At 39.1% G+C, this 25,526-nt stretch overlaps 1 protein-coding gene across 7 annotated transcripts in view; it reads right to left on the reverse strand.

Moving 5' to 3' along the window:
- Positions 1-25,526, reverse strand: part of cadps2 (Ca++-dependent secretion activator 2) — a 119,059-nt gene that overhangs the window by 29,152 nt on the left and 64,381 nt on the right. For all 7 annotated transcript variants that reach the window (XM_057329190.1, XM_057329197.1, XM_057329196.1 and 4 more), the window contains exons 7-13: positions 19,055-19,166; positions 18,516-18,655; positions 15,020-15,086; positions 14,758-14,866; positions 13,899-14,105; positions 10,420-10,556; positions 4,389-4,576 (exon numbers count right to left, since the gene is read on the reverse strand). In XM_057329190.1, coding sequence (XP_057185173.1) covers positions 4,389-4,576; positions 10,420-10,556; positions 13,899-14,105; positions 14,758-14,866; positions 15,020-15,086; positions 18,516-18,655; positions 19,055-19,166 — 960 coding nt within the window. The remainder of the gene's footprint in view (positions 1-4,388; positions 4,577-10,419; positions 10,557-13,898; positions 14,106-14,757; positions 14,867-15,019; positions 15,087-18,515; positions 18,656-19,054; positions 19,167-25,526) is intronic.

Below are 25,526 nucleotides of genomic sequence, written 5' to 3' on the forward strand. Positions count from 1 at the left end.
ACACATCCAAGTCCACCTTACATAATACAACACTTTGCTAGTAGCGCTTGCTAAGGCGTTTTCACAGCATCACTATTACTATTATTGTTAAACGTTGGCTTAACCAGCGATGGGAATCCTGGGAATGTCCATCTGTGCCAACCTGTTTGTTTAACCACAACAGCAACAAACTAAAACTACCGTCCAATAACAGATGGGGGTTGATGCCTGATCACATCAAGACCCCGTGGACAAGTCAGAAGTGACAATCTAAAAGGTGACACCCTGGATGTATGTCATGTTTACAGTATGAGTAACTGAGCGTGCACGCTGGTAAAGACTCTTGTCACATGGGCAGCCGAGCATGACGGACAGGCGAGAGAGAAGGCTCGGAGCGAGTCTGACAGGTGAGAAAGAGGTTAGCTTGTGATCGCCGTCCTGACTATCGCTCTGAACGATGGCACATCGTTGTCAGCATGCGCTCAAGTTCATCCAGCACACAAAGCCGCATCTGTCCGACTCCTCTCAAACACTTGCTTACAAGTCTGCGGCCTATACGAGCCCAGGGTGCATCTGCCATTCAAACGTAGTCGACGGAGAATGAAACGTGCCACAAGGTTGACCAACGTGTCTTTGAGGTAGTCTATTAAAATACCCTTCACTGCTCATAAGACGCAGCGCTGTCACCTAAAATCAGACGTTTTGAGATTTGACAACAGGGTTCTGGAAGGAAAACGTCTTTCAGGACTGAGCTTCTACAAAGTTATGATACAATGACAACATTACTAATAATATTTTGTTTGACTTTTTATGTACATTGAATTGATACAAATTACAAGTTAAATATATATTTTTCACAATTACAGTACATCACTCTGCTTCCGTTTCTACTATCTGTATGTTTGTAAAGCTGGTTTCAACAAAGCAACCATGTGAAAAGATCTATACAAAATACATTTGAATATATGACATATTTTTGTACATTTTTTATATTAAAATGAGACCCATATTTTCTGAAACGCCGTAGTTTGACTTTTTTGTCAAATAATCTTTTTAAATAAATGCCTTAACCAAGTTGTATTTTCTTCATTTTGTACCATAGCTTGTAGCTTTTTAAGGTCCAATCTAAAGGGCATTAAAAACAAATATTGTACAAATATGCCCTCCGGACATCATTTTTGGCCACTACTGTAAGCACACGCACACGTTTATTATCTCCGTGGGGACAGTCCATAGGCGTAATGAGTTGTATACTGTACAAACTGTATATTCTATCCCCTACCCCTAAACCTAAAGATCATAGAAAACTTTTTGCATTTTTAGATTTAAAAAAATATTGTTCTGTACAATTTATAAGCTTTTGTGCCCATGAGGACCTCAATTTTGGTCCCCACGGTGACACGAGTCCCCATGTGTTGGTGTGCATTCAGGTTTAGGTCCCCACCGGGATATACAAACATGAACACACACACATGTTGGGTTTCCATGTTTTATGGGGACATTCCATAGACGCAATGGTTTTTATACTGTACAAACTGTATATCATATTCCCTACCCCACCCCCTAAACCTAACATTCACACACAACTGTCTGCTCTTTTTCAAAAAAGTTAATTTTGTATGATTTATAAGCTTGTTTCCTCATGGGGAGAAAAAAATGTCCCCTCAAGGACAAGGATTTTGGATATTGCCATCTTTGTGGGGACATTTTGTCCCCATACCGTATGGTTTACCCTCCCCCCCCACACACACACACACACACAGATCTATTTTTTGAAGAGTACCTTGTATTTTGAAATTCAGATAAGGAAAAAAATCTAAAAATCTAAAACCAAAAAAGAAAGTGTTGAAAAACCAAGCAGCTTCTATAATTAATGGGGGACTCAAACTTTTGACTATGTAGAAATCAAAAAGCTAGCAACTAACAAATATTCTTTCTTATGTTGGACAATCACAGTGAAGCCGGTTGTTGAGATCTTATCGACAGATGTATAAGATCAGTTGAGGTTTATCAATGAGTAGATGCTCTCATCTGAACTAAAAGCTGAAGTCGAGGTCATCTTGTCCAGTGCAGGAGTTGTTGTTAATATGGAGAATCTGAAAAGCCTTGAGGTTCCTCACAACAGCTAAAACATCTCATTTAAAGGCGTTTCTTACAGATTTTTTTTAAACAACAAGCTGGTATTCATCAGAACAACACTTTGCAAATGTTTCACACTTCAATTTAGCATTCAACACTAAAGACAGACCAAATTGCACCTGGCTATGTTATTTATTTACTTTGCTTTAATTATTTTCCCCTCTCTTTTTGACTTAAATATCATTTGCTATATATCCCCTCCATGCAGTCTTTATAGACCTCTTCGGATGACGTAAACAGCGCTGGTTTAACGCTGGTCCAGATGAACTTCCTGTTTCAGTTCTTTAACACTACACAAACATTTAAACAAAATACAACCAACGGAATATTTATAATGTCAAACAAATACTGTATCTTTAAGACTTCATTTTATATGTATGATAAAAATAATAATAAATAAATACAATTTGAAACAGGCCTCTGGACCAGTGTTTACATCTTGCGTATATAGGCTCCGCTGCTCTGAACGGTCATTATTCAAATGAAACCTCTACCCATAAAAAGCTACTCGTGCCAATTTCTACACGTTTGTAACTAGTGATTAGCTGGAGAGGCTAATCACTACTGTCCCTAATTGACTAAATTGGCCATCAAAGAGACGGAGCACATCCGTGTATATTTAACATCAAATAAGTCAATTGGTGGGTGATTTGAGGTAAGTGGAAAATGAACGCCTTTCAACGGCACGGTCTACAAGCTGAACACAAAAGACTCAATAAGTGCACAGGAGAAACTCACATGCCGAGCTTCTCTGTGCCGATGCAGAGGAGTTTAATCATTAACTACCATCAATAATTTACATCATCAATAACATGAAACAAGTCCATATAAAATGAAATCCTCAGAGGTCTTATCAAAGATGTTATCTTGAACTGTTAAAGAAGCCCAAACGGACAGCGTAATTACGGTTTAATTGCTTTGCGTTTGGAGATAATGGAGAGGCATTAATTAATTTGCAAAGCATCCGCTCACACTCTCTATGACTGATGCTGGAACATGGCTGCCACGCTGAGCTGAGCCTCCCCAATGATTAAAGAATTCTTCTGTTTTCTACTTCCTTTTGTCTGGCCACCCATTATGTTCGCAACAAAAGACACTCGGATGGTTTTTTTCTCTCTTATTGTGATCTATCAAACATCTGAGACTTTTCATGGGTTTGACACAAATGAAATCCTTGATTTCAAACACTTAGCACGTCAGGTTTCAAAATGCACAACCTCCAGGAAAGGAAAAGTTTCCCTGCTGTTTGAAAAGAAGAGCTTTGTTAAAGGGATACTCCACTCAAAAATAAAAATTCTGTCATGAATTACTACCCCCAAGTTGTTCCAATCCTGTATACATTTCTTTGTTCTGTTAAACACAAAGAAAGATATTTGGAAAAATGTTAGCAACTGACAGTTCTGGGACACCATTGACTGCCATAGTAGGAAAAATTCAAATGGTAGTCAAAGGTGTCTCAGAACGGTTTGCTTTCCTACATTCTTCAAAATATCTTATTTTGTGTTCATCAGAACAAAGAAACTTATACATGTTTGAAACAACTTGAGGGTGAGTAAATGATGACAGTGTCAAAAAAGACTGACACAGAATCTGTAAATTTGTATGTAAATTTCAATGATTATTATGTATTAATATTATAAATCTAAAGGCGACCTGACCAATCATTACGCCGATATTATGCTCCCCCTGTTGCCATTTGCCATTTTGTCCTACAAACAAACTATAGTTTCCCTGGCTGCGCATTATGTGGTTTTAAAAAGTCCTTGGCGATTGTTGCTGGCCGTCACACTGTACGAACATGATCCCATTTTTTTCCAGTAATGATTATTTCACGATAAATATTCTTTAGTGCAATGGGAGCGTTTTGGCTGATGTCGGACATAGCAAAAAGGGGCGGGCTTTGCGACAATACCATCGCCACGCCACTGGACTCAACCATTGGGCCAGTGGGTGGCTTCTCTCTTACAAAATAAAACTATGCTATAGTTAAAATCAGATCAAAATTCTGTGAAGCTAAATCTAAAATCCCACAATGGCTCTATATCATCAACTCTGACGGACCCGTCAAAGGATCCAAAATCCCATCATTAACATGTGGGTCAACAGTGTCCAGAGTGTAATGAGTTAGGTAAAACTGCAGGTTATTTTATGTATTCATCTTTATGTGAGTTAAAGTTGAATACCCTACATTTTCTGATCTGGATCTGATCACAAATGCAGACATACAGACCAGCAGAGAGGACAGTGAGTTTTTGAGGATGTTGTCATACCTGTTTCCGTGGACGTGTGATGCGCAGAAGGCATAGCTGTAGTGTAGGAGGGTGGGGTCCACCAGAGCGTTGTTATCTGAGAAATCCATCAGGTCTTGCAGGTAGCAGATGTGACGATGGCAGCCCCTCACCCCGTATCGAGCGTAGTACTCGTCCAGAACAAACACCTGGCCTGGGCTGAACCAACCCTGTGCACACAGCAACAACTATTATGCTCTTGACAATATATCAATACTAGGGGTTAATTTTCAGAGGTTACTGGAGTCATAAGGAGGCAGACTGCATAAAGACATTAAAAAAGAGATTAATAGAGAAAGACTGAAAGAGACAGAGAGATATGACATGTCCACTGAATCAATCAACTTATCAGTATTACAGTATCATTTTAACAGTTACTGGGGTGGAGTGATACAAAACAGTAAAGCTTCACAGTTTCTGGTCACATCATCCATGCACTCTTGGAACGCCTCACAAACCAATGAGATTTAAACAGGCCAAAAATACCTGTAAATCGCGACATTCCCTACATCGTCTTCTCTTATAGACGGTTTCAGCATCAACAACATAAACATTATGTGGCCCAAACATAACTTCCTGTAGACCTCCCCGTAGAATCAACTGTCGAGTAGTTTTAATTGAATGTAATACAATTAATATACAATAAAATATTAAAGATGGGGTAACATGCTATTTCATGTATTCTGACTTCTTTACATTGTTAAACGTGCTGGCTTCTCATGCTTAACATGGTCAACTTGTTAAAAAACGAATTGAACGTATGACGTAGTATTTCTGGGCTTGATACACTCCCCCAGCACTCCAACTTCTTTCGGAAAGTTTTTTATAAGTCTGGATCCCTGTTTTGTAACAGGGATCCTATTCCTTTTATTGGGCAATTCTCCCGGAAAAGCATGCCCATGGCAAGGCGAAAGAAATAGCCTGCCCACTCACCAACCGACAAGTGATAGGAGGACCCGCCTACCAAGATTGGCTGCGCTGCATCAATATTGGCTTTGCTGTTGGCCTACAGCTGCAGCTTATTACTCTTGCGATAGTGAGAGGCTTTGTTTGTTCATGGTATTTAAGTAGTGGATGTTATATAAACAGTGGATTTGGAGATTGTTTGAAACTGATAGATGGCGTGGTCCCAGTGCTAAAAGATGCCGGACATGAACCGCAAGCAGAAAGTCAAACTAAGTCATATGTCTGTGTTTTGTTGCCAATTGGTGCGTACGTGCACAATGTAAACAACACGAAGGGATAATGCGATGATGTATTGTGTGCTCGTGCTGTAGTTCCTTTCCCCCTGCCTTCCTCCAGCAGCTCATCTTTTTCCGGAAATAATCGTACAGCTGTATCTCTCTTTTATAAATTTGATCAAACTAAATACTCTTCTAAGATACGACGTATGTAATACTACTGTATAGGTACTCAAGATTAATATGAGATTGGCAGAAACTGCGTGTTTTATATGGTTAGTGTAAAATATAAAAATATAGCTGCAAGCAGCAATTACGGGGTCAAGCCCAACAAGGGCCAAAGGGAAATACATGTGGTCAAGTCTGATGAGTTTCGAAAACTAAAATTTTAAATCATGAGGAAAATGTACTAAAAGCACAAGAAAATTGCTTTGCTAAAACTTTTGCCTCATAAAATCGCACCTTACTTTACATGCTAATTTTTATGTGGGTTCAAGTCTGATGACTTCAAACTGACAATTTCTTAACAGATCAACTTATAAAAGCTTACCATGGTTTGACAGTTTTGAACAATAATTTAATTTACCTGCTTAAAACTGTTTATTTTTAACCATACAAAGTGACAGACTACAGTACAGCTTTAAACAGTAAACAGTTTCATCTACTATTAAGCTTTTATTACATCACATACTAATTTGTGCTACTGTATCTCAAATGTTCTGTAACAGGGCCAAATCAACAATAACCACAATAAACAGTGAAAAAACTTTTTAAAACGCTGTTGCCTTTGCACTGACCCTTTGTAAACCTCCTGCTCAGCGCATGAAGTGATGACATTTCCAAAGACATTTTGTTTCTTCCAAAAAACTGCGCTGCACTAATTGAACATGAAGTGTCTGATTTCAGCACGTCTCTCATTTCAATGCAAGATGCACACACACATATGAAAAAACTGCAGCATGCATGAAGAGCTCTTCCAAAAAATATTACTCAAAACACTCCGTCTATTTCCAACATTTAAACAAACGAGTACAAGGTTAAGTGCAAACAATTAATTCATAGGCAGAGAAGTCACACATAATGCGAGCGGGTGGAGATCGCAGTGAGGCTCCTGTCGCATTCATTAGCTCATTCATCCTTCACATAATAACTAAATTAGGCATGAATCTTACAAACCTAATTAAGACGCCTCCTCTGAAGGAACGCTAGCAAATTAACACTTTGACGAGGCTGCTCGCCCACGACGGTGCGCGGGGCCACGAGTCAGGAGAACTGTGATGCGTTTCAGACGTTTGAGGGAGACCAGCAGTCACGAGGGATTGTGGCGCATGGCTCTGAGAGGCTGCAGAGATGCGGAGACCTTCTAACCTTCTTGCAGTGGTAGAAACAGAAACCTTCATTAAAGACTAACTGATGCACAGAGCGGTCGAACAGTGTACGATTTGAACAAAGCTGATACGTGGTGTATTTTGAGATATGAGCACTTGATATCTCCTGTCGTTACCCAATCTATGGCCTGTCCTTCTCGAAATGCAACTGTCTCTTCATAAAGTTCAGTCTGACCTGTGCAAATTGCTATTTATGTTTCTCAAAGCTGTGGTTAAGGACTTATATTACTGCCGGATCTCTTTAAAACCCTTCAATATTTACAGATACTGTATGCATATACGTGACATATGTTGTGCTAAATGACCCAACCTGGCAACCTCAATGTAAGTTTAAAAATATTGTTTGCTTCCATTGTGTGAAACTGACTTTTGGATGCTTTCCATTTCCAAACTACTTATAACTTAGTTAATCTATATATTTTGAAAGTGTAGTTTGCTACAATACATGCTAGACAAAAACAAAAAACACACAAGTTTATATATTTCAACTGATACATTTGTTGCTATATTTTTGCAATACTGCAATACTTTACTCTTATTTGAAGCTTGTGAAGTTAAATGTTAAAGTTAAATGTTAATAAACAGTTTAAACTGAATTTTATAAGCTATTTTTATTGTGGGTCATGTAAGCAATTCAGGTCAAAATGTATACCAAATGTATACCAAAGAAGAGCCAGATTTTCTTATTTATTGTCAGGAGTTTGTGTGACAAAATTCCTTGTAGAATATTTCAAGAAATATTTCACACATCAAGCCTCTGAAATGACACATTAAGTATACATCAATGCATGCTTAAGCATAAATATTCAGTATATATATTTTAATAAAAATAAGGTCTTGTGGTTGGTAAGCAACATTTTAAAATTTCACTTTTCATTGGCAAAAAGCTAACGTTGGACCCCGTTTCTATCCCTTCTTTATCATTCCCTGGCAACCACTACCCATCTTTCAACTTTTCCCATCAACTTTCAAGTTTTTCTCTTCCCATTCGTCTCTTCTTTGTCACAATCCGTCTCTTCCCGTGCTGGTCAGATCTATTAATATTGCACCATTCAGGGCTGAGGCACGGTGGCCCAGCGCCGAGCCGAGTGCCACAAGATGTTCCACTCTGGCAAACAGATGGCCTGCTCGTGTCTTGGCTCCTAGCGCTCAATTAACCACTAACGACCGACTGAGACGGCAGTGGAATCATCCTAGCGAACACGGCCCAGTCTGGCTATCTGCGATGGGGGTGGGGGGAGATAAATAAAGTACACACACACAGAACGAGAGATGGACTGTAAAGCCTTGGTTATGGCAATTTTATCTTTTGGCTTGGTCTGTTCCTTACTGATTAAATTTGCTAAGGAAAAAAGACTAATGAGGAATTTAAAAAATCAAGTTGGTGGGGAGACCCTTGTATATGTATTTTTTTAGCATAATAAAAGCACTTTTTTATATATTGTCACTGTTTGGTGGAAACCTTGGGTGACCATATTTTATGATTTTTATTTCTTTTTTCAATAAATTATCACTATTGGTCACCCTTTAAATTTGTTTGTGGGTTTTTCAAATATTTAACCAGTGAAAAGTATATCGCTGCTGTCCTTCTGAAACCTTGTATCTCCATCTTTCATTTTTTTGCCATAAATCATTATTATTAGTCAGCCTTTATGGTTGTAACTGGGTTTTGCAAATATTTAACCAAATAAAAGTATTAAAAAGTGCTTGTTAACTTTAACAACAGAGTATTTAATCGTTTAAACATTACAGTGTTTTTTCTCTATTTTCTGTAAAACAGCAAATTTGGACATCCGAGTTTCAGAAGGATATGAGCTTTTCGAACTTTTGTTGATATATATTTAACAAATACAGTATTTATTCAATTTTCTGAAATGTAGCAGTTTTAGCGATACAATGTTTTAATTACTGTATAATTACAAAGTATGGGTGTCACAATATACCTGTACCGACTATAACTGTGATATTAATAGTCACGGTTAAAAATACTGTGTAAATTCTTACACACCTGTTAATATTGTAAATTATTTGTTACAAACTCTTATCTTCAACATTTGATTTAAAAGGTGATTTAAAGACATAAAATAAACAAAATTAAAGAATTTGACTGATAGCATTATTAAAAAAAAAAAAACGTTGAATAGGTATCACGATAATATGGCCACCGTGAAATGTGTTTGGCCACAATAACCGTGAAGTGAAAATCAGACATTGTGACAGCCCTAATACAAAGGTAATGTTTTAAAAATCAGACGATCTGAGTCACATTGTGCCTTTAATGATACACACACACACACACACACACAGAAAATCCAATGAATCCAGCGCACACATTCCCCACAGTCAGAGAAAAATCAAAATACAGCTTTTTGAATCAACTCACTGAGCCTAATCCCAGTATCACACGACAGCTGATCCAAAAAGTTGTGCTTTATGTGGCCGTTTGTGCACACGGCAGCACTGCTTATTGATTTTCCCCCAAGCTTCATTTATTGACTGTGAGATTTTTGGTGGGGGGGGTGGCTTAAAGATCCGAGACTTTTAATTTCTGTTTTCACATAAAGATCAACAAATGTGCTTGGATGTTTGTAATTTATCAGTAATTTGCAATCTACAATACACATTTTGCAGCAAATCGATCTGTATGCATGCAGTGTTCAGAAACTCCTGTTTGTTTCTGAGAAAACAGGCCCGCTCCCTCACAGATGGCTTTATCCCAGAAGGCCTGGGAAAGGCAGCACATTCAGGTGGCTTTTGTGGCTCTCTCTCAGAAGCCTGATCAAAGACTGCGAAGCCTTCACAAAGAGCCGAACGCAGACAGAGTCATTCAGAAGCTGAATAGATAACATAAGGTGCTCGCTCAAAGCAGGTACGGAAGGACAATAGGGACAAAAAGAAAAAGCATGCGAGGTTGTTAACGCTAACCGGCGAAGAATTACAACACAAAGTATATACAACACAACACAAATTCAAAATCAACACCATTTGGTACCTCCAATTGTGTTCTGGGAGTTTTTAAACACAAATCTATCTCACTACCATGCCAATTTTATGCGACAAAAACATACTAACTCGGTTCTCAGCAGGAATCTTTTATCCACGGGAGTAAATGGAGGAGACACATGCAATCGGATGCTTTTCCTATTTGGGTTGTACTGATTGGAAGCATTTATTCCCGTCTTACCCACGAGCCCTCACTCAGCCGGAGGGCCACATCTCTCTGCATTGAACGTATAAATCGCGCCTCTATTTAACACTCTCATGAACACATCACACACACAGACTCATTGAAAAGAGGTCGCTACAATGTATCGGATCCAAACCAAGCGCTTCCAACTCACTTGTTGATCGATTGAAATGTCATGATCAGTTTTAACTTAAAGCGCATGATTCCCACTCACTCCTCCTCGATCACACACAAGCGTTCGCACGCTCTCGGCTCACCAGGCAGGAAAAGGAGTCGTTCATGCGATGCGTGAGCGTGTGTTTCTGCAGGATGCGGAACAGGCTGGCGTGGTCGAAGTTGCAGGGCACGGCGGAGATGAGCTCCTCCACTCCTTGTCTCTGTGTCCTCTCCAGACCTGAGCCAAAAACACACGCAGTCAGACGTCTGGCACGCGATGGCACACACAACCGAATCCCATTCCCATCGTGTGAAATGACCAGTTAATAGATCAAGATCAAGGAAATTATTTGATAGTTTTAAACATAGCATTCTGTGATTATTTGAAACTAATATTTGATAACATGCCCAGACCAGTTTGCTTAAAAAAAAAGAGGGTAAGAGTATATTTTTGAATATTAAACAGCCCTATTCAGATTCCATGAATGTTATGAGAAGGTGGCGGGGAAGTGTGGTTCACACCTTGAGCAGCGCTGTAAAGACGCAAATCTGTGTTTGGTTACACGGCCCCATCTTCGCGCGCGCCTCTAGTGTTTGTATTTCACCTCTTTTGGCCAAAGCTACGCTGTGAAACTCAGTTTTGCAATGTTTCAGCTGCAAACGCTCGAAACTGGCAGTCGTTCTGTAACGTTAGAAAAGCGTGGTTGTAAGCTGCTGTAAAATATTAGCACGCTGGCATAAATACACACAACGCATGTGCGCACGCCCTAAGATAAACGACTTGGATTTGTCAGTTGAACACCTCTTGCTTTCAAACCTGTGTTATAAATAAAAAAGCCAAAGTAGCCAAAAACAAATCGAATGCCCTTCACTTATCTACCCGATCTGAATGCTCTGATCTTTACGGTGCAAGAGGGAAAAAAGAATAACGCATGACGTTTGAGCACTTAAAGCGATTTTCAGTGACTTGTGTATAAAAGTGTTCGACCTTGCTTCAAAAGAGCGCACTGTAATCAGAGCATCTCAATTAGGACAAATAATCGCGTTTTCCAGACTTTTCCACAAGAGGACCAGGCTGATGGGTGTAGAGGACAGAGGAAAGAAATACACACGCCGACATGTTGATGCGGAGAGGGCGGCAGGTCAGGGCGAGTCACAAAAAGATGGAGAGGAAGAAAAGCAAGAAAGAGCGCTAAAAGTGTGTCCGAGTTCATTTCCAGTCCTTTCATCACAGTCCTCAAAACGGGCTAATGGGAGGTCCGTGAAAAGCCTAACACTTGCTGGCGGTGTGTTGAGAGCCCACATATGCGAAGCGAGGGCCTTCACTTCACGAGGACCACAAAAGACCAAGGCTTTTGAGACACGTCCCCTGACGCCTCCGTGGCCGGCGGCACCTTCTTGAGACGAGCATTAGCGATTGCTTTTATTAACGCTGCCATTTTTGGCATGCCGATGACTTTGCGGACGGCTTGTGTTGATGGTGAAAAGCCCCATTCGAGCCTGGAAGCGGTGTGGGCATTTGTCGGTCCCCCCGAACCGTGTTAGGTGAGCAGGATTACGATCCTCCAATCTCTGCGCTCACTTGCTCTGGGGCCAACAAAAGTACCCATCCTAGACGGTCCATTGTCTGGCCTTTTAATTTCATCTAGGTCATTTTACATTCGTTATTACAGGCTACTTAATGTCTTCTGGCGAAATGACTGTGTCCAGAAAGATACGGTGGGTGGAAGGATGATAGAAAAGAGACAAAAGGAGATATAGATTAAAAGCACTAATAAAAAGGAGTGAAGCGTGGTATTGATTCGCAGGGCACGAGCTTGACGAATCAGGTTTGACAGAAGCAGCACATTGATCCGTGTCAACTTTAAGTTTCAGCTATTATCCATGGACAAGTGGACGGAGTCCAGCTCGGAGGGAGGGAGGGTGTCGCCTTTAATCCTGGCTGAAGGGGGCGGTAACGCGACTCGTGCTTCCCGATCCGGAGGAAGAGGCCATCTCCTGTTCGCGTCTTCATGGTGGCAGTCACATCCATCTGACATCTCTTGCCAAGGTGGATGGTGACTTTATGACAGGTATCAACGCGGTGGAGTGGGGCGATATCGCAGGTACGGGCCGGCAGGTCGCTTCGAGCAAAACCAGCAGGAGCCGGGAAGACTAATGAGGCAGGACAGCGCATCCGTGTTCCATCACGCTCCGATATGAAGCTCAAGCCTCTGTCACAAACACCGATCTGGGTGTACTGTTGAGAATAAAGCGGCACGACAGCTCAGTGTGTGTGCGGTGAAGGCTTTGAGCATGCAGAAGTCTCATACGTACATACTGCAATCAATGGTAGAAAATCAGGACGAGTCAATAACTTCATCAGCTTTGTAGACTGCCAAAAGTTGATTGAGATTTTTGGGTTTTAGGTGAATTTGTTTTATTAAATGAAAGACATTTTTAAAATTCCTATTTAATGCACGATAAAAATCCAATTTTTGAAAGACTGCTGAAGAATTCATTTTTAATTGCTCACATACCTGGGTTAACAGTGACCAATGATATTTCAGCAGTAAGTACAGACATTTATAAAGACATTGCTGTTTTCATGATCCGCCAGGCACCTTACGTATGTCCTGATGAACCATGAGTTAACTTTTTCACGTTCTTGTCCAGTCCTTCTCCTTGTCTTTCACTACATACAGAGCATTCAGTTTTACGTCCTGAAAGAGAAGCCTTTAGCATGACAGCAAAGAGCTATGGAAAAATAGGCACGACCTAAACATACCGCATGAGGCTTAAAAAGAAAGACGAAAAGAAAGAAGCCATAAAGGAAGAATATATAAGAGTATCGATGAAGAATCAATGATGTCTAATGTGAGAATCCAGAATGTTTGTATTTAGTAAATTTGTTAATTATGATTCATGTCACTCCAATAACAAATAAGATCTGTGTCCATCAAAGTAACCTCAAAACACCTTTCCCAGTTCTTTCAGTTCTTCAGTGTTAAAGCCAAACAACCGTCCTCCATCTTCCTAATGGCCTCAGAACTGCTCTTCAGAAGCAATAACGACATAAACCTCATTCGTGTCACTCGCTGTTTGTTTGAAAGTGAGCAAATTGTAGAATTTCGGTTGTGTGAGGGTTTCTCCGTTCACTCAGCAGCAATGTTTGGGGTATTCAAGTCCCCTGCTGACATTTGTTTAGACTGTGTCTGTGCTGCGGCCCGATGGATCGATGGCTGGCCACCACAACCTCCAATTTCTGAGTCTATTCAGGAGGGGACTGCTGGAGGTGGCAGAAAAAGAGCCTACCTTCTCTTTCTATTTCTAAATTCATTTGCCAGACATTTTATTGCTGTATAGTAGAACTGCCTTTTCGATTTAAAACATGAAAAACAGCTGAAGAAGGATGACTTTTGCTGGTAATCAAGTATAACAAAATAGAAATACAGAATCTATTTCTACACCTAGTATTGATAATACTAATACCCACAATGAATTGCACTATTATAAAATTACTCTTTAAGATCGTGACTCTGATTCTATTGTAATTTTACTATGAAAACGAGAAACACTCATTTAAAAAGGCAAAACCTACTGAGCAAGGAGATGGGGGCATCTTTTTGGGTGTTTCTCCCTATGCAGTTCTGTTGGTTCTGGGCGGGTGGAACGGGTTTGTAGGATTGGCCTGTGGCACGGTACATGGCTTGGACCCAAAGGCTGCGGTCCTGATCGTCGTTGCTGGCGAACACCACCAGATCACCTTCTCTGACAGCACTGAAGAAGGCTCTGCCTCCCTGAAGACCTGAAGAGAAGTTGGAGTTACAACTTTATCTGCCAATTCACCCTTCATTAGGTACCAAACGGCCATGTGTATATTTGCTGCTTTTCTACTCATGCACATACACATCCACCAAACAATCTCATTTAATTATTGTTTCATGAGTGCATCTTATTATGCATCAGAATGGCTTTTTACGCGCATAAATAAATAAATAAATATTAAGTTAAAATGGCATGTATAAGACTTTATTTTATTTCAATTCATTGACCAGAATTGGTTAAAAAGTTAAAATATAAACATGCACACACAAATTTACTGCAATCTGTCAACTTTTAATGTTTCTTATCACGCAAGCATTACTTTGATTAATATAAAAATCATTTATTAATATTTAACAGCATAATTAAAAAGTATTTTCCACTATTTCCTTCTTTCTCAAATTCAAATTATTCAAATGTGGTGTGTCAAATCCGCTAAATCGCCGCATTTTCAATATTACATTTAATCGTTGTTTTATAATGTAGCCTATATTTATTAATGTTGTGTTCTTTTCGAAGCCCATTGAATTTATGTAAATGTATATACAGTATCTATTTAAAATTGTAAATAAATTGTAAATGCCCACGAAAGCACTTGAAGTGACACATCGTTCTCTTTAAAAACGTGTGACTACCTGGCTGCGGGTCCGAGTAATCTACCGTATATCCGTCCAGCTGCATCAGCTCGTGCGGCTCGGACTTCTTTTCGCGGTAGCTGCACATGGCAAACGTGTACTGACTCACCTGCAACAAATACAGAGATAAAAGCACACAAAACAAGAAATAAACAGATTTATAGAAACAAGAAATCCCACCGTCATAACTGCCACGCGGACATCGTGAAAATCTTTTGCATATAAACGTTCAATGAAATCGTATTGAAGAATATAGGCCTACCTGAACAAGCACAAAATATCTCCTCTTCCATCGTTTCCAAACTCTCTGGCCTAAGGCGTAAAGATACCTTCACAAAAAATAAATAAACAGAATTAATCGACAGATGAAACATCACCGCTGGCCAGGTTCTCAGGATGGAGGAACATTATGTTAAATATGCGTGATCAAATATGAGCTATTACGTATCAAACTGATAAACCGAAGTTCGTGAAATCGAGTTATACCGATTTTTTCATGGTTTAATCATTGATAGATTGTAAATACGCACGAATATATCGATTTATCTCGCATTCTCAAAAGACCAACAAAAAGAGGATGCTTGAAATATAGGTGAGGAAAATCAATTCTTCATAAATGGACGTAGCGCCTGTGGGGGGGAACTCCAGTCAAGGTTGAGGGAGCAGTGAGTGAATGAAGAGGGCCAGGCTGGGTTAACGTGTGGCTGAGGTAATAATCCACTTGTGAAAGTGATTTTCAGCTCATTCTCCACTTTTCTGATACACACGATCCCATTTAAACGACAACAATGACCGGCGAGAAGACCTTCGGATGCACGAGCGCGCCGCGCGCACGCTCTTTTCAGTCAACTACTCAAGTTTTACACAAACATTGTTGACAACTACACAACATACACTGATTGTCAGCGACAAAATTATGCTGTAGGCTACTGTATGCGTTTAATAATCGCGTCGTTACAATATAAATAAACACAACAAGCGTCGTGTAGAAGCAACGCGACAAAACCTTTGGAAATGTTTGACAAGTTCATATAATTTAAGCCCTTCAATTAAAAAATTTAACTTTGGAAAAGAAGACAATAATATATGAAAACGTGGCACAAGAAATATATAGTGTTTACATTTTTCCGGGAATATTTTTCTAGCAGTTTTGAATGGATTTAGGCCTACTTAATATTTTTTAAATAAATAAAAAAAAATATATGAAAAAAATACTTAAATGCTTCATTTAAAATCCTTTAAAATCCTACACTATCCAGAAAAGCCAGTAGCCTAGGTTTACCGTTTATAGAATCTAAAATATAGCGAAAATTCATTTTTAAAACCCAACACAAATGTTATTATAAACGACAGCAGTGCCCCCATGTGGCTGTATAGCAGCACTGCAGGTATTACAAACGTTCAAATTGAATAAAACCAGCTGATATTTTACGCACCGCTTCAACAAACAATTTATTTGCCTCATTTACGAAAAACTGTGCAAATTAATTTTCGCCTCAATAAATGCACTAATTTATGCAAGCACACCATTTATGACAAATAAACACCAAAAATCCCAGTCCTGTTTAATAAATAAGCCCTATTATTTATACTATTACTATACATGCCTGTTTCCATGCTCTTAAACGTTCCCTACACCTACAAATGTCTATTTCTTCCCATTTCTCTCTTAACATAGGCAGCACAAAATACTTCATGCAATAACACAAATCAGTGACTCTAAAACCAATGCATGGCGGCAACCAAAAGAAGAGGTTAAGGGAGATTTTATAAGAGAAAAATGTGAAATGCATAAAGGTCTTTAATGTACGCCCTGGCCCTCAAATGAAAGAGGGCAGTTATGGTTTTAAAGAGATACACAGAAAAATTCAAAGAAAAAAATCAAGAGAGAGAGAGAGCACAGGAGATAGACAGACGATCAGACTGGTGCTGGCAGTTCTCTCTCTGAGGGCCACAGTGGGGTCACTCCACAAAAACTGAATAGCTCCCAATTCCTCAGTCGCTCCACTGATAAACAGATGGCTTCTTTTAATGGGGTGCACTCAACCTGAATCCCCCCATCATCGCTCTCCCTCTTTCTATTGACCGGGACAGTCATCAGGTGTTTGTTTTTGTGTGTGGGAGAGAGAGTGATTAAACCAACTTGAAAACTTAAATGGGCTGATTTTGATCTCTGAAAATCTGGTGTCAGTATTTGACTCCACTGTGTGGAGACTGTGCTTTTTAATAAGACTGTGTTGAAACTGAAATGAAAATATGAGAATTGCGCAATGAAATTATTATTTGCCTTTCCATTGAACTAACAGAAATTGTACTTAATAAATCATACAAGTTTCAAACAACATAAGAATAAGTAAACAGTAACTATTTTAATTTTGGGGTAAAACATGCCGAATCAAACAGCTACTACATGCACTAAATACTACATTTAGTAAACAAATGAATACTTCCTCATGTCTTTCGATCTAAACAAAATATCTGATGGTCTAAGACATAACCTTGCATCTGTCTGAGCATGTGAGTGTGTTTTTGTGAAAGCCTGGGTGTGCTCTGAAATGTCTTGTGAGGTCTGTAAAAGAGGTAATTCCAGGTTGAAGAGGCTTCTGCCAATTAGAGCTGCGAGCTGCTGTATAGAGGAATCACGCAGGGCCTCCATGTAATTAACAGACTGCAGCACTGATATGACCCTTGATCCCGCCCCGCTGAGAGAGAGACCCCAGCAGCTGCTCCTGCACATCTTCACTGATGCTACTCACTCAAAACCACATTTACTGACACGTCTCATAAAGGATGAGTAAGACGCACAGAAGATCTACTGAAGAATTCTGTAGACTCGACAAAGTGATGGAAAATTCACAAATTGGATCATTATTAAAAAATGATTTAAAACTGGGTTATTTTTGTAAAATACTTTTGTCAAATCTTTGTTATTTTTAAAAATGTTTTCTTTCATTTAAAAAAAGGAACAATTGTGTGAATAGAGCGCGGTATGTGTTGAATGTCACATGACCAAACCAGAAAACTGGTTGGGGAAAGTGTTCACCCAAAAATGAAAATTCTGTCATAATTTACCCACCCTCTTGTCATTTCAAACCTGTATGACTTTCTTTCTTCTGCAGAACACAAAAGAAGACATTTTGAAGAATTTTTGGGGGAACTATTCATTTAATGTGTATAGAATGACATTTTTTCTGAGGTCTGGACTTTATCAACAGAGCTTTACATAACTATATTATTATATATAACTGTATTACATTTCAAGTTTTGACTGCAAATGTCCCCTCCATAATGCTGGAAATGCCCAAGAATGTGTAGCACCTAGAAGTTTATTTGAAGTATGACACATCCTCAGCCACTGGGTGGCACTATAACCATGCTTTTCCATTTCTAACATTCTTCCAGTTGATGGGTTTAGATTTTTTTCATACTGAAAGAAAATATTCCAACAAAAGCTAAGCAAAAATTGCCATTTCTCAATGATACAACAGATCAACCAACCTTTACCAGTTATACATACAAACAAACAATTACAAAATCTGATATACAAAACTCACATCAGTTTACTTGAAAGTTAATCTTTTTTTATTTTTTCAATAATAGATTAGTTAATTCCCACTTGTGTAAAATGTTTCTTTGCTTTTTACCATGTTACCCAAATATTTTTTAAAGCATTGTTGGTTTTATGACCTATATAAACACAAATGGATGCATTTGGCAAGTGAGCACAAGCATACGTAAGAGCATCATTACAAACATACCCGCTGTGCTTCATGTTGGGGGGCTTGTCCATGCGGACAGCCAGTTTGATTTTCAGATCCACGTCTTGACTGTTCTTTGGAACCACCATCTTGTGCAACTCTGCCGTCTTGGGCCCATTGGTAATGGGGTGCAGGACCACCTGGATGAACCAAAAAGACACAAGTCAATATTATGACTGATGCACTTGGATGGTCAGCCTTAGAAATAGTTGTGAAAGGTGATAATAGGAGATGATACTGCGCATGATGAAGAGAAAATTGGTAATATAGAGAAAGCAGTTAAAGACAGAGGAGAATCAACGGAGGAGGAGCAGTCTGTTCGCTGAGAGTCTCTAATGGGAAGTCTCCATCTGTTACTATGGGGCCATAATGACTAGAGATTGTAGCTGACTTCTAATCGCACGTGTGAGCGAACATCACGGTTCACACACCGCTGTGGAAAAACATCTGTCCCCCAACCCCGGCCAACGATTGAACACATGATGAATTTCCAATTGCGAGGATGCTTTATGTAATCCCAGGAGTGGATGGATTCTTACCCTGCCCAGTTCTTTGTCCTCCAGAGCCAAAACTCCCGTGCTTTCTGTGAACAATTTGACTTTGACCGCTGGCAGGGGGTGTGTGGTGGTAAAGTCTCCTTGTGTGCCCCACCTGTAGTGGAAGAAAACAAATCAACAGATACAATCTGATTCACAACTAAATGGATTGCCATGTGACATGATGGAGTATCTATTTGCTCTGATGTGCATTTATTACGTCAATCAGTCATTATACAAAAATGTACATTTTCACATGCAGATAAATGAAAAGTCCAGCTTAGCCCAAACACACTGTGCACATTCACAGGACTATCGAACCCTATTATTCTCTATCATTCGATCATCTTTGAGGGGTGAGCTGCGGTTTATAGCCTGACATAGTTTTAGGTCTTGCTTTGAGAAGTAACACCGCTGACTTTAAAAGCAGGACTTGACCCCACAAGCAAGCAAAACCTGTCACACTGTCACAGAAACTGGCAAAGCATGACATGAGTCATTTTCAGATGTGGCATGTGTCTAAAATAAAAAAAATCTGCAGTCATATAGGCATGTATATGTGTGTCTAAAATTCAAAATCACAGTCACATGTACAGTCGTGGAAAAAAAGACCATTGAATTTTTTTTGTTTATCAGATTGTGGCCATTCCAGTTCAGTGTCTGTTGAATTTCAACAAAATCAAATCTCAGGAGTGACAAAGTCACCCAACAGCAATCTGAAAGACTGACAGCATGACAAGACACATAAAAACTGTGACAAAAATCGATGTAATCACATAAACAAAACACATTTTGAACTTTTACAAAATATTACGTGTACAAGTAATGCTTAAAAGTGAATATGAACTTGTTTTCTTTGCAGTATTTGAAGTCTCTAGTTTTCATTTTCTGCAAATAAATGCAAAAAGAAACCATATTTTTATTTGAAATGTAGAAGAAATATAGTTAGTAGTTCACAGAATAAAACAAAAAAACAAATTTTACCTAAACACACACCTATAAATAGTACATTTTAAAATCAGAAAAACAGATTTTGAAATGGTCTCTTCATTCTTTCAACGGCTGTAAGCATTGGCCAAATGTGATACCCAGGGGGGCATATTTTACAATATTTGCTTTTAAAAAATATGATTAACTTTTAAGTTTAGACAAATTTTGGGGAAAAAGACAAACTAGAGCATATCAGGGAATATTGATTAAAATACACAAAAAAGCGTAGAAAAACAAGCAGCTCACAGGAAATAAAGCAAATATTTAACACAGCTTTATTTGTTATTAGTATTTGTTGATCCTCTCTTGTTGTAATATTCTGTAGTCTTTTTCCTGGGCTATGTCTTTATAAACTTTGCTCATTGTGTTGTGTATTTGCTCCCAATCCTTCTTAAATTCTCCTCAAAGCTGAGCATTAGTTTATACTCCAAACACATCAATGCAACATCAATACGAATTGTTAATGCATCTTCAATAAAATATTGCAATTGTTCAAAGTTGGACATCACTTTTGGACGCTACTGTACAACTACACAACATGAATACAAAGTTTTTAATAAGTCTTTAAAAATAAATTTGAATAAAAAGTGAGGGCGTCAATTTTCCAGAGTTAGCGGTAGCGTAGCGAACTGGACCCTTTCGTCAACTCAGAATGTAAGTGAAAACCATTTTTTTCAGAGGGACAATGTGATTGGTCAATTTTTCTGTCACTCAAAATAAATCTCTTTTTGATTTGCTATTGCTTGGTCCTTGTGTAATCTCCATAGCATGACCGCCACTCACAGAGCTAAAAGTGCGCCGTCCACTGCTGTATATCTATAAATACATTTATAAAGCCACACAAATAAAACAACTGAGACAAAGTTAAACTAACTCTCTCTCTCAAGCAGGCAACAGTTGCTTGCGGCAAACTGGCTTTAAAGCTGGATTCTGCTCTGACATTTAATGCAGTCCCTGTGCTGTGAACAGTGTTGTGCTTTCTAAAGCAATAAAGCCCCTGAGAGAGTTTTGTCCTGTGGCAAGCCAGGAATGTTTTATTAAACACATACACACCTGTAATGCAGATAATCGGTGCTCTCCCTCTTTTACTGACGAGAACATTTTCAAGTGCAAAGTTTCATCAGTATTCAACTAAATTACTTAAAGTGTTATGAAACTCTAAACAATATTTATTTAGATGTTAACAGAGTTGGTTGTGTTGCACATCATAGAAAACAAGGTTAGCAACTGTAAGTTATTACAGTAGAGAAAACTAGTTAATTTTGAGCTATTTTTGCCTTCCGGGTTTAAAATCCTCATCAGGCCAACGTCAAAGGATGTGACGTGGCTATGTACTATAGTACATTGATGACGCGTCAGTGTCTCATAATTATTCATGAGACTGTGTTTTCTTGACCAATGAGAATACATTTCTCCTAATTATTCATGACAGCGCCTGGTGTGTTTCTATCCGACCCTTCAGAGAGAGGCGTTTATGGCACATGATAGTAAGCAGATGGATAAATGTAGAAAAAGCAAAACACTTATCAGGAGTTGCAAAAATAAATATTCCGATAGTTATATATAAAAGTATATTTTTATGTGAAATACACTATATATGTGGGGGAAGGGCTTCTCCGCTGAAAGTGATAAATATATAGAGTTGTTGAAATTGTGGCGCACAGAAACAGGTGCGAGTGGCCATTTGGAGCTCTCGGTGGGCCAGAGCTCATGTGTAACAGTTCAGCTCAATGTGTCACGTTCGGAACTCAAACAAACAGAGCTAGGGGACTTCCGACATTGACGAAAAGGGGTTTCTCGACCAGCGGAATGCGAGTCGCCCGCTCGTCATGGATGTGAGTAAGACTGGAACAGAAGCTAACTGTGTTTTACAAAGCTTTTAGAAATGAAGACAAGTGGACTTTTGGACTCTCTCACGAAGGCAGTCTGTGTCAGGAATGCGGTTCCGTGACCTTAGGACTTTTCCATCTCTTCAAATGCGGTAACTGTCATATTTTAACTAGAACAGTTATACTTGCATTTTGTTAAAAATAAATACTCATATTACATTTAGTGCTTTCTGTTAAACCGATGTGGCTTGAAAGTATGATTCGTGCAATGACCATACTGTATAAAACAGGTAATGACTAATATATTTTAAAGGGGTAATATGGCGCAAACACGTGTTTTTCTGTGTCTTAGGTGTGTTATAAATTGCCCATGCATGTATTAGAAAAATTAATGTGTCGGAACAAAAGATGCATTCTATCTAAAAGCGAATGCTCACCCAGACCTGCCTGAAACGCCTCGTGTAACCACACCCCCACAAATCTACGTCAGTTCTGGTATGAGTTGACTAAGACCGCCCAAATGTATACGCAAGTAAGGTGGGTGTACCTGTCAGTACAATTGCTTTGGAACCTGATGTTATAAATATGGTAAGAGGCGTTACATTTCCGTCTAGGGCTGCAACTAACGATTATTTTAATTGTCGACTAATCTAGCGATTATTTTTTCGATTAGTCGACTAATCTAGTGATTATTTTTTCGATTAGTCGACTAATCTGACGATTATTATTTTATTAATCTAATAAAGATTTTTTGGATTACTTTATTAATCCTTTGGCAAACTTTGCAAATAAACAATAAGTTCTAGTATTTTCTTACATTATAAAGCAAATCATACTTTTTACTCCACTACATCTTATAAATAAATATTGTTGTTTTAACATTTTAATCCGTGTTTACATTAAAATTAATATCTTCTTTTAATTAAGTAGTTTTAATTTTAAAAGTAAAAAAGACAGATTTTTATGTACTTAAGTACTGTATTAAAGGTGAAAAAATAAAATAAACTTAGCTCTGTATACTGTGGTAGGCTATATGAGACCAGTTTTTTTTGTTGCACTTATGCTTTTTGTTGTCCTTATGTTGTTCCGATTGCTTCCATTGTTTCCCTCTGTATGTCGCATTGGATAAAAGCGTCTGCTAAATGACTAAATGTAAATGTAAAAACATTTAAAAATGTGTTTATGAAATACTAGAGCATGATATATGCTCTGTATTTTTTTCCTCCAAGTAATATCCGACTCTATTTTCAGCCTCATAATGTAATTGAGTAAAAGTAAAATACTACTATCTGTCTCGGTTTATTGTACAAAACTAGCACCGTATAAAAGACTCTAATGCAGAGTGGCGTTAAAGCGAGCCCGTTAAATTCCTGCATCCATTCACTAACTTACTGCTTCCGAGGCTCTCGATCGCTGTTTGTCGGGTGTAGTATACTTTCTCTTGTTCTGCTGATTAACTTACACACGCCCGGGAACAGAAACTGCTATTACAGCAGATAAACATAAATAATACGACGCGTCGACGCATTTCACACGTCGTTGCAGCCCTATTTCCGTCCCACACTTGCAGTATTCGACCAATCACTATGCACTGGTTAACTGGCCAATCATAGCACACCTCACTTTTCAGAGCGATGAGCTTTGTAAAGAATCTGCGCGTTTAAGAGAGGCGGGGCAAAGAGTAGATACAAACATGGAAAATACAGCGTTTTTGAACCTTAAATCGTGTATACACATTGCATTACATCTAAAACAAACAATAATATTCGTTTTAGCCTTGTCATATGACCCCTTTAAGATATGGAATCGGATCACTTTCTCTCATTCCCCACCCACTCCCCCACTCTTCTTCTCACAGCGTTCATGCCCGTTTTGGTTGCATTTTTCAAAACGACAGTGAGGTAGACTGTAGCTGAAAAGGGGGGGTTTCATGACCCTTTAAACATCAATCTTTTTTTTTTTTTTAATCCTTTAACAGTGACTCAACATGCAGACAAACTCTTTTCACAGCTAGTCTAGACAACAGCATCTACAGCCGGCACTGAGTCACGATGCTGAATCACCGTCTGGCTTATGAGTCCTTGTGTCTGGGTCTCTGTGAGATTCCCGGCTGGGTGTCCAGAGGCCACATGTTTCCTCTACTAGAATGAATTACAGTTACAGCTGGTGCCAAACACACAGAGAAGAGACCCTGTCTGCTTTACTTAACTGACACTGTCAACCACAAACAGCCCTGGGGGGACATTTGGGGAGGCTATTATTGGTCTCAAGCTGACCTTCTACTATCTGGAGGCTGATTGAAACCTCAAAACAAAAAAGATGGTGGACTATTTATTAAGTGAAGTGTCGCCACGGCAACAAAGCACCAGCATCGACCATAAACATCAGCACAATGCTTCTTAATATTTAATTCACAGTGAAAAGATTTTCTAAATTAAGTCTTATTTGTTTGCAGCATGCTCGCTGTGATAGTCAGACCTTGACATTTATTGAGAATAATAATCTTGATAAGCTCTTTGAGGCTCGCTTTTAGTTTAATCTCAGAAGCACAGTTATATTAGTGAAACTGTTAACCAAAATAACTTGGGGTTGAAAATGGGTTTCATTTTGCTTTGATTGAGACATTAACTTGCCCAAAGCAAACACAGGACCTATATTAAATATATAATGATTTGATATACAGTAATAGAAGCACGGCACACTGCACTGTAATTACATCCTTTTCTAGAAATAGAGGCAGCAATGTTCAGTCTAAAGTATAATTCTAATTTAATTTCAACATAATGCGTAATATGTCACCTGGCGTTTATTGTTTCAAAGCCCTACAATCAGTTAAAGGAATAATGCTCGCAATATCTACAGTTTTAAATGAAATATGTATGAATATTTATATCTGAGGTCTGATGAGGTTTTGCCACTTCATCTTTAAAGGGACAGTTCACCCCAAAATGAAAATTCTGTTATCATTTATTCACCCTCTTGACATTTCAAACCTGTATGGATTACTTTCCTTTGCAGAACAAAAAAGAAGATATTTTGAAAAATGTTGATAAATGAAAACCATTGGTCCCCATTGACTTGCAGTGGTTTTGTCCACATACAATAGAAGTCAATAGGGACCGACGGTTCCCCTTCAGCCGGTCTCTCGACGTTGTGTTGAGAGACAGACTGGGGTTTGATCTTGAGAAGATCAATTCCTCATCTCCGAGAGGAATTTTAAAATGCCAATGGCCTTGGCAAATGACACACGCACGCCAATCCCCGCCCCGTGCATACAGGTATAAAAGGGAGGTGGTGGCGGCCATTCACTCATCCTTTGTTCTTCGGAACCTGCATGACGTACATGTCAAGCGCTTCATCTCTTCGAGATTTCTTACAGACTGCTGGATTTACGACGCAGAGCAGTGGACTTCTCCCTTTTGAGAGCGGACTTCCCCTGGGCGTCTCGGGAGCAAGCTACAGACCTAAAAGAGCAAATTTCTCGCAGCTGCGGGCATGTCTCGCAGCTGTGTTCTTGGGTGTGACAGACTCATCCCTGAGTCAGACAGGCACGACACCTGCGTCACATGCTTGGGGCTCAAGCATGCGGAGGCAGGGTTTGTCGATCCGGCATGTTCCGTATGTGAGAACATGGCGATTAAGGTGTTGCGGTCACA

This window comes from Triplophysa rosa, linkage group LG3 (genome assembly GCF_024868665.1).
Source record: "Triplophysa rosa linkage group LG3, Trosa_1v2, whole genome shotgun sequence".
In the NCBI taxonomy this organism is placed as follows: Eukaryota; Metazoa; Chordata; class Actinopteri; order Cypriniformes; family Nemacheilidae; genus Triplophysa; species Triplophysa rosa.